General features: G+C 44.7%; 1 protein-coding gene across 1 annotated transcript; it reads left to right on the top strand.

Moving 5' to 3' along the window:
* The first annotated feature begins 1,520 nt into the window (after positions 1-1,520).
* IBA57 (iron-sulfur cluster assembly factor IBA57) lies at positions 1,521-5,970 on the top strand. Its single transcript, XM_023921918.2, has 3 exons — positions 1,521-2,473; positions 3,303-3,634; positions 4,264-5,970. Exons 1-3 carry the CDS (start codon positions 2,223-2,225, stop codon positions 4,653-4,655), a joined length of 975 nt encoding a protein of 324 aa, XP_023777686.2. The 5' UTR covers positions 1,521-2,222; the 3' UTR covers positions 4,656-5,970.
* Positions 5,971-10,404: the final 4,434 nt, after the last annotated feature.

Genomic DNA, 10,404 nt, shown 5'->3' with positions numbered 1-10,404 from the left:
TGAAGACAGGTCACTGAGGGCTGGCACAAACCTTCCCAGGGCTCTCGGGGTTGCAGGTTTCAGTCACACCATGGATTGGCTCAAACCATCCCCTGAGCTGATCTAATGCACTAAACTGGCAGAGTTGTAGACACTGAAAAGTTTCAATATGACATCACTGGCTGCATAACTCCAAGAGAAAAGAAAAGCAAACACAGAGGGAAGGGAATAAAAGCAGGTAGGAAGTGGTATAACAAAGTCTTCAACTGGCTGCCTGATTGTCTTCCATTTTCATTTTTATTTCTCTTGAAGCTCTTTCAAATACCTCTATCTGTTTGATACAACACCTGTGGTGGTTGGGAATGCAGGGAGACAGCAAAGGGCTGCCTGTGGGATGGCCACTGATGATCCTCACAGCTTGGTGGGTGAAGGAGGGATGTGGAACAAGCAAAAAACCCACAAAGTTGGATCCAGATGCTGGTTCATGGTGCCTGTCGGACTCTGGAGCTCCACCCCAGCTGTTGTTCCAAACAGGTGATTTTCCCTCCTTCTCCCAGCCCTTCAAAAAGCAAACCCAGCTCCTGCTCTGGGTATATTCCCACTTCCAGGGTGAGAAAAGAACCACCCTGGGCATCAGCTCTGTGCTCCCTCAGCTGCCTCAGAGCCAGGCAGGTTCCCTCAGCCCCGTTTTGGACACACAGCTCGTGCCAGCAGGCACATGCCAAGGTCACCTCGAGTCACCTCTGCCCACATCTCTGTTTCTCCACCTGCAGCGCCTGCCCCGAGTTCCAGGGTGGACACCCCACATCCCTCAGCAGTGCCGGGACACGGGGATGTGTGATAAGGTTATCACTGTGGGGCACAAGGGGAGAGCCCGGGGCCAGCTGGCTGAGCTCACAACCCCTGGAAAACGAGTCTCCCTTCTCTCAGGGCTTTAGGAGCGGTGGGTTTGTGCTGGTGCTGCCTGTGCTGGAGGTTGGAGCGGGCTCATTCGGGGCCAGGCGGTGCCCCCTGCCCGGGGAGCCGCTCGTGTGCCGGCGCTGGCAGCGGGAAGGGGCGGGATGGCCCCAGAGCGAACCGCAGCCGCTGGAGAAGGGGAATCGCAAATGACAGGGCTGACTCACGGCTGATCCTCCGACTGAGGCATGAATTCCAGCGGAACGAGCCGCAGCCAGACCCGGAGCTACCCGGGCCCTGCAGACCGCACTTCCCAGAGAAGCAGAAACATTCCAGAGGCAGGGAAACAGCGCTTCAGCTCCATGATTTTAACTGGGAGGTTTTAACACAGGGATTCCCCATCCCTGGAAGTACTCAGGAAAGATCAGTTTGGACTGAGGCTCTGAGCAACCTGATGGATTGAACATGTCCCTGCTCATTGCAGGGTGTTGGACTAAATGACCTTTAAAGCCATTCCGTGATTCCATGATTTTATTCCCATGCTTAGCAGAAATTCCCACTGCCAAACATTATAATTTACTCCAATCCAGTGCCGCTGATAGTTTCTCCAAGGGTGTTAAAAGAGGACAGAGGGCAGCTGGTGAGTCCTGTGGAAACAAAACAGTGGAAAACAGGAACCTTTGGAGTCTCTTTTCCACCCTGACAGTGAAAATGTACCTAGAGGAGAACGGTTCTGTGCTCTGTTTGCAGCATCCTGTGGATTTTAGGCTCAGCAGAGGCAGGAATGGAGATGTTTAGGGAACGACTGGACGTGGCACGTTAGTGCCGTGGTCTGGTTGACATGGTTGGACTCGATGACCTCGGAGGTCTTTTCCAGCCTGACTAATCCTCTAATTAAATGTGGAGCAGCCGGGACAGGGAGAATTGGGCTGGGCAGTCCCCGACGGCGCCCACAACCAAGCCGTGGGACGTGCGAGCGCTCTGGGCTGTTCCCCTCGCTCGCTCCATGGCCGGGGAACCCAGGGAAGGCGCGGGGGGTTCCCAAATTCCTCCTCCGGGATCGCGGGGAGCGCCCGGCCCCGCTCGGTCCCGGGGGCGTGACCAGGTTCGGGGGCGTGGCCGTGGAGATATGGGCGTGGCCACGACACTGAGGGAGTCCGCAGGAGGGGCGTGGTCTGAATGGAAAGGGGGCGGGGCCACGGGATTGGGGCGTGGTTTTACGGAAGGGGGCGGTCCCGGCGGCGCCCCGGCCCCGCCAGCAGGTGTCGCCCTCACGGCGGACACACACAAGATGGCGGCGGCGGCGGCGGGCGGCGGCGGCGGGGGGAGCCACTGACGGCGCCGCCATGTTGGTGAGGGCAATAACGGCGCCCGGGCTGCGCCGGTTGTGCCGGGGCCGGCGGGACGCGGCCGCGGCCTGCTTCCCGCTGGGCCGGGCGCTGCTGGGCGTGCGGGGCGCCGAGGCCGCCGTGTTCCTGCAGGGGCTGCTCACCAATGACGTCACGCAGTTGGTGGGGGCGGGCGACGCCCCCCCCGCACTCTACGCGCACGCGCTGAACGTTCAGGGCCGCTGCCTCTATGACGTCATCCTTTACAGGTGAGACCAAGTGGCGCGGCCGGGGTGGGGGGGGCGGAGCTGGGAGAGACCATTGTGGAATAGCGGGGGATGGCTCCTGTCACCGCCGTGTGACATTTCCGGCTTAAATTTCTACATCATTGTGAAAAAAAAGCGCATCCTCCGTGTGTGTTTGCCTTGATGCAGGCGCTGTGGCTCACCGCAGCACAGAAGTGTGGTGGCTGTAATATCCCCACGCGTGGAGACTGACTGTGCCCTTCAGCTCTGGAGCCAGGCTGGGAGAGCTGGGGGTGCTCAGCTGGAGGAGGCTCCAGGGAGACCTCAGAGCCCTTTCCAGAGGGACAGATGGGATATTGGGAAGGAATTCTTCCCTGTGAGGGTGCCCAGAGCAGCTGTGGCTGCCCCTGGATCCCTGGAAGTGTCCAAGGCCAGGTTGGACAGGGCTTGGAGCAGCCTGGCATAGTGGAAGGTGTCCCTGCCATGGCAGGGGTGGAGGGGCTTTAAGGTCCCTTCCAACCCAAATCCATTCTGGAATTCTGTGTCACAGCCAAATGAAGCTTCCCTCCCAGCTGAAACTCCCTTCACTGTAGGTAAGGATAGAGAATTCCACATGGCCAGAGCTGTTTCTGCCCCTGGGAGAAGTGAGGGCAGTGTTTGCTAGGAAGGAGTACAGCAGGAGGCTGAAACAGTTCAGGCGTTTCACTGTGGGGATGTGGGTGCTGCTCCCTGTGTGCCACAGAAACTTCCCAGACTTCTTGATTTGCACCAGGATCCAAATAAAAACCCAGTTTTTGCTCCTGCTGCTGTGGATCTTTGTTTTCCTGACCTTTGGGGTGTGACTTTATTTTAGGCTCCACGGGAGCACAGCAGAGGAGCCTCACATCCTGCTGGAGTGTGACAGCAGCATTCTGGATTCCATCCAGAAACACCTGAAACTCTACAAGATCCGCAGGAAAGTCACCATCTCCCCCTGCCCTGACCTCTCCCTGTGGGCTGTCATCCCTGAGGACACCAGTTCCCTCCCAAAACATGCAGACCAGGCTCTGCTCTTAACTCCTGACCCCAGGGCAGAAGTCATGGGCTGGAGACTGATTGCAAAGAAAGGAGCAAATCTGTCAGAGATTATCCCTGGGAGCCAAGTTGGAGACGTTCAGGATTACCACAGGCACAGGTATAAACAAGGTAAAGCCAAGCCCTGTTTTGCACTATGGATTTTGGGAGTCCACATGCTGATATAAGGCAGGAATAAGTTATAAACCCTTCATTCTTAAGTTGTGTTGCATTTAATTTGTTAATTAATAGGTGTATTAATTGCTGCTTTGTGTATTAAAGTGATCTGGTGGTTATAATTCTGTCTGGTGGCAATGTTTGGGTATAATTTTCTGTTACTCAGATTATGGGGATTGGTCAGGAATGCTAAAAGAGAGCCAGGATTATTAATTTCCTTAGAAAGCAGCTTCTGTGGTTTGAGTAATTTTGATTACTTTGGGATGACGCACGGCCCCGGTGCTTGGCTTGTTGCTGAGGAAGGAAAAGGAAACACCCAGACTTGGTTTCCTAAAAGTTTTGTGGCTGGATTTGCCAAGTTAACTCCAAGGCCAAGGAGACTAGGCAGGGATCTCAGTCCTGGAAGCCCCAGTGCCTTTGATTTTAGTGTGTCCATGCTGATAAAGGATAAAATTAATTAGAAGAGGGTAAGGTGATGGTCCTGTGCTGAAACTGGAATCTATTAGGGTTGGAAACCCAAACCGAGAATGAATCCAACAGTTCAGAGCACAAGTCTAACGAGTCTGGCTTCGTTCTTGCCCTAGGAATTCCCGAAGGGGTGAAAGATCTCCCCCCTGGAGTCGCCCTCCCGCTGGAATCCAACCTGGCCTTCATGAACGGCATCAGCTTCACCAAAGGCTGCTACATCGGGCAGGAGCTGACGGCCAGGACCCACCACATGGGCGTGATCCGCAAGCGGCTGCTGCCCGTCACCTTCCCGGCGCCCCTTCCCAGCACCGGCATTCCCGAGGGTGCTGAGATCCTCACCGAGTCGGGAAAACGCGCCGGAAAGTTCCGTGCTGGAGGAGGAGAGCTCGGGATAGCCCTGCTGAGGCTGGCTCATGTGAATGAGCCGCTCTGCATCCACCTGGGAGGGGACAGAGTGAAGCTCAGTGCCAGCACACCCGAGTGGTGGCCAAAAGCTGCTGCTAAATAGAGGAGGGAGCACCATCTGCCTTAGGGAGAGGCTGGGTTGTGTGGGGAATTTGGGAATTCCTGGGAATTGCTGTTTGAGGGGTTTGGTCCTGCAGGATTCCTCAAATTGAGACTAAACAGCTGGAACCCAAAGCTGTGGCAGATCAGTGGGTTGGGTCTTCCACTGAGTGTCGTGGAGAGACAAATCCAGGGAAATTGCACCTTCTCCTGAGGGTAATCCCCACTTTTTTAGGGGTGCTGTGAGCTGTTGGGTTGGTCTCTGTGTATTTAGGGAGTGCCTTGTGTTGCTGGGTTGGGCCCTGGATGGATCTCCTGGCCAACACTCACTCCCTCAGACTGTGCTCCGTGTGTGTTCCAGCTGAAGCAATGGGATCAGGAGTTTCCCTGTTCCATGCACTGTTTTTTTTCAGTTCAGAATAACCATTCTGTGGTATTATAATTTTATTCCTTCTTTTTTGAGTGGAGATCATGCTGCTCTTATTAAGATATATTCTCAGGCTGAAGTTTTTTTGCTGCAAATTGCTCCTTGCATTGAGCTTCTTAAACTTGCTGATGGGGCTGGCGTTTCTTCCCACCACTGGAATTGTGCTCAGGAAGGGGAACAGCTTGAGCTTCATGTGTCAGACCTTGATTTTAACTCATCCCACCTGGGAAAGAAAGGTCTCAAACCTCCTGGTCCTGTCTCCTGCTTTGGTGCCAGGGGAGGGAGCACAGTTCCTCTGACTCCCTTCACTTAAACCATTTCTTGGGAGAGGAAAAGGATATTTTCAATGCCACGTGTGCTGGATTAGCCTGGCCTTCCTGAGGGAGGATTTTCACCATGTTGTGGCTCTGCACCTCTGGCTCTCTGTACCCCTCACACCCTGTCCCTGCTGCCACCTGCAGCTGAGGTTTTCTCCATCCACCACCCCGAGGGTTTCCAAAGCAGCCCAGGATTTATCTGAAGATTTATCTGCTTCTTTTTTTTCTGGCTGCCAATACTCTTCTGCTTTCCCGATTTTTCTTCTTGCTGCAACATATTCCTCTCTTATTCCAAAGCCAACCAGCTCCGTGCCTCCTGACCCTGTCAACCTGCAGTGGTTTATAGAAACCCTTTGTATTTTTGTATTGCAATAAATCCATTACACAATGAGAAAGCTGCCCAGGTGAGATCCCATTTTGTCCAAAAAAAAAAAAAAAAAAAATAGCCTTTGCATGAATATTTGTAACAAAACCCGTCCAAAATCACATTCTCCCTCTGTTTCAGTGTTACTGTGAAAAAAATTTGTCTGTAAAAAAATGCTTATATTGATTAAAACTCTGTGGTTGCTGCAAAATGATTTTGTGGAATACCTCATTAACTATTGCCTCTGATTTAAATGTGACATATTGCGATAAGATGCCTTTTTTTTTTTTGCTTGGTGTGAAGGCATACAGCAGAATAAATGCATTTTCAGGTTGTTTGCTGACAAGAACCATGCCTTAGGCTGTTGGTGAGGTGTGGGATTGGTAACAGAGTCCTTCTGCTGAGAAAATAAATTAAACTGGATCCTTCAGAGGCCACAAAGGCGAGACTTTGAAGCCACCCATTGTGCAAAGCCTGCTCAGAATGGTTTTATTGTCCTGGGGTGAGCAGAGTCTGAACAAACACTGAATAAACTCCTCTGTCTGGGGAAGCCCTGAATGTTTTCTGTATCAGACACACGTTTCTTTTGTCTTCCTCACGGTGTTTGAAAGGCTTTTGTTGCTGCCAGCAGCTGCAGGTGGCACAAGGTTAGACACCAGAAGGTGTTTGGTGGCTTCTGGAAAAAAAAAAAAAAGGTAGAAATGGAAGGGAGCAGCCCCAATCCATGTTATCCTTAATTTTTTATTCCCCCTCACAGCCTTCTCCAGCATTGATGATTTTTTTAGCCAGGTGAATTTGGGTGCAAGAGCTGATTTTGCTTCTCTGAGAGCCATGGAATTCTTAAGGCTGGAAAAGACCTCTTGGATCACCAACTCCAATCATTAATTGATCCATGGCCCCAAGTGCCACATCCACCCATTTTTTGGACACTTCCAGGGATGGTGCCTCCATCCTTCTTGGCAGCCCGTTCAGGGCTTGGCCTTTCCAGTGAGGAAATTTTTCCTGAGCACCACCACGGTGCCCAAGGGGGTTCTCAGGTGAGATTCCAGCCTCAATCCAAACAGCTGGAAAATGTGGGGCCCTTCTTGATCCCCTTTTTTTTGTGTGTTCCCCCTTGCTGCCTCATCACGTGAGGCTTCCTCTGCCTCAGTGATGCTTTCTGAGGGAAAAGAGTGGAGTAAACACTTGGAATAACCTGAAATCCCAGTGGGATAAGACAGGAGTCACTGGCAGAGTTTAAATGGTTTAAATTTAAATGGTTGCTTTCAGGAAAAAGAAGTTCTCATATTTTTTTTTCTGCCTTTATTTATTTTTTTAAATTTTCTAGGCGCAGTTCTTGTCTTCATTGTTAGATTTTTTTTACCTTCCCTGTCATAGTAACATGCCAAAAAAAAAATCAAGTTGCCTTGGTGTGGTGAGGAGTCCAGCAAAATGATTGCTTGTAGTTCAGTCTAGTCTATTAAATATAAATATACATATACATATACATATACATATACATATACATATACATATACATATACATAATACATGTAAATATAAATATATATACATATAAATATACACATAAATAATATGGCAATATGACACACACACACACACATATATATATATTCTACTGCAGGTTATGAAAATCACTGCTATTCCCTATTAAAAACATAATTATTCATAGGGATTCACAGTGCTGTGGCCAGGTTTTGTGTGAGCATCTTCACTCTGGATGACTTTTAAAAGCCCTAACTGATATTTGTAGCTTAATAGGAATTTTTTGAGTGGGTTTTGCTGCTGCTGGACCCTTTCAGGCCTTCAGGAACTGTCCAAAAACTGTCCAGATGAGAGCCAATAATAGGATTTATTCCTCATGGGCTACCTTGGTGCTGCTTTTCCAGGAGGCTCAATTTCTCCAGGGTTTTCAGGGCTGGAAAATTTGGCAGCTTTAATCCCCTTCTCCCTGCTGGAACCACTCTCTCCATGGGCATTGTGGCATTTTGAATGTTATTTTGAGAGGAGGGTGTAGCTCCTACTACTTCTAATTTTTGACTTTTTTGGAGCACAATTTCTGCTGGATAGAAACAAAGATAAAACTCCATTTTTGGCTTTAAATCCCTTTTTTCCCCAACTCATTCCCTGTGTGGTATTTTGCTTTTTTTGACTGTGAACCCTTCAAGGAAAAGTCTTGGGGTTTGTTTTTTTTTTTTTTCTGTAGCCTGCTGATTTTGAGCCAGCGGAAATAATTTCTGCCTGAACAGTTTTTTGTGGATTTGTATCTGGATTTCCTCTCTTTCCCTCTGTCCAGGCCAAATGAGTGTGGAATTCTGCTGTCTCCTCCTCCCACTAAAATCAGATTTTGTACTTCATTGCTGTTCTGACACAACTCTGGAAAGATTTGGGCTTTCTCTGTTTTCCTTCATCCCTGATTTCTGATCTTTCAGGGTTTTGAAGGAGGAAAAAAAAAGTGGAAACTTCTTGTTTTAGTTTTATATATTATTTTATTCTGCAGCTGTGCTGACTTCAGGCAGCTGGGAGGAGCTGGAGGGCGTCTGGGAATGTCATTGGAGGTTTTGGGACAAAAAGCAGAGGGGAAACAGCAACACAGCAAACAAAGGTTGGGTTTTTAGGGAGAGCTGACCTCATTTCCTACTTATTGCTGTGTCAGAAAAGGGAATAAATATAATATTTGGGGATGGCTGTGTGCTGTGGGCCACTCACATTCTGTTTTGCTATTCATATTTTGGAGTTTAATTTAAATTAATGTATGTTGGAGGTAGCTTTTGTAATTTTTTTGGATGTGTTTTTTGTAGTTTTTCTTTTTAAATTTAAAATTAAAATTTCTTTTTAAATTTAAATTTTCTTTTTAAATTTAAATGCAGCACTTTCTCTATTTTTCCAGTCTCAAGATTAATAATTCCTGACTAATGATGGACTCCACTTCCCAGCACCCCAGCTAAATTGCATTTTAACTGGTTTTGTATCATTTTCTTCAGAAAGATGAAGATGGATCCATTTCCATTGTCTCTGGATACATTTATTTGTTGAAATTAAATTTGCTCTTTTTTTTTTTTTGTAGGGCTAAAAATAGAGGGGGACAATCAGGATTTATAATCTCAGGCAAAGAATTGCAGAAAAACCATGACTTTATTAAGGAAAAAAAAAGTTTAAAAGGTGATAAAATGCAACTGGCACTGAGATACTTGAAATAGGCAAGAAGGCAAATCAACTGAGCATGGAAAAACAAACCTTTACTTAAAATAAACTTAATTCTTAATTCTTTTTATTTCTCCTTCATGGTTGCACAGCTGGGATGGGCCAAGTGCTGCTTTCAGTGGGGACACAGGAACAGAAGTGCCACCAAAACCAGAAGTTCACCAAAAACTCGTTAATTCCAGTGAATTATTTGAGATGCCAAACCCCAGAGATACAAGAGGTGTAAAATCCTTTTACTGTGAAATGTGATGGTATTGAATATTTTTATTATCTTAAAGCAATCTAATGATATATAAATATAATATAAATTATCTGTAATATAGTCTATATAATATAAATATAATTATATAACTATTATATAATTATATAATTAATTGTCTAATAAAGCAATAAAAATTTCCTTTCTGGGTTGTGCTTCCCAATTACAGCTTAAATGGGTTTGGAATATTAAAATATATAATTTATTACTGTATTAGTATAGTGTATATAAACTAATATACAAATATATATACACTTTTATCATATGTATATATATTTATTTGTTATATTATTTAATATATATGTATGTAAGTATATAAATATAGTACATACATACAAATATATGCTAATAGAAATAAGAATACATATATACTTATATATATAAATACAGAATATATAAATAGATCCACATATATTTATATTTATATATATATTTTATATTTTATATAAATTTATATATTTACATATTTTTATATATACTTCATATACTTTTTATATACATTTATACTGCTATTCTTTTATATATATACACTTTCACACATATATATGGTTTAAATATATATACACATACTTTTATGTATATATTTTTATAGTTATATATTTCATATATATACTTTCACACATATATACTTAAAAATATATATAAGCATATATATACATACATTTATATATATTTATACTTACTTTTATATATGTACTTTCACAAACATTTAAATATATATACACACATGCATACTTTTATGTATATATTTTTAATATATATACATTTTTATCACTTAAAGATATATACATATATACACACAGTTTGATATATATACTTTTTTAGTTATATAATTTTATATATATTTACTTTTACACATATATATACTTAAAATATATATGTATATTTACACACATACTTTTACATATATATTTTACTTGTATACTTTTATATATGTACTTTCACACATATATATATGTATATACATATACATTTATATCTATACTTTTTAATAAATATATACTTTCATACTGAAGTTCTTTTTCTAGCTATACACTTTTACACATATATAGTTTATATATATACACACATATATATACATTGATATATATTTTTTATAGTTATATAATTTTATATATATGTACTTTTACACATATACATATATATACAAATAATTTAATATATATATTTAAACTTCTATAC

The sequence above is a fragment of the Cyanistes caeruleus genome, chromosome 1 (assembly GCF_971803275.1).
Source record: "Cyanistes caeruleus chromosome 1, bCyaCae1.hap1.1, whole genome shotgun sequence".
Lineage (NCBI taxonomy): Eukaryota > Metazoa > Chordata > Aves > Passeriformes > Paridae > Cyanistes > Cyanistes caeruleus.
This window is presented reverse-complemented; position numbering and strand designations above follow the sequence as displayed.

Bases quoted from the DNA above. Each gene is read 5' to 3' on its own strand.
- IBA57 (XM_023921918.2), top strand. From the start codon at position 2,223: ATGTTGGTGAGGGCAATAACGGCGCCCGGGCTGCGCCGGTTGTGCCGG. The intron at 2,474-3,302 runs GTGAGACCAAGT...ACTTTATTTTAG, and splicing joins TATGACGTCATCCTTTACAG to GCTCCACGGGAGCACAGCAG. The intron at 3,635-4,263 runs GTAAAGCCAAGC...TTCTTGCCCTAG, and splicing joins CAGGCACAGGTATAAACAAG to GAATTCCCGAAGGGGTGAAA.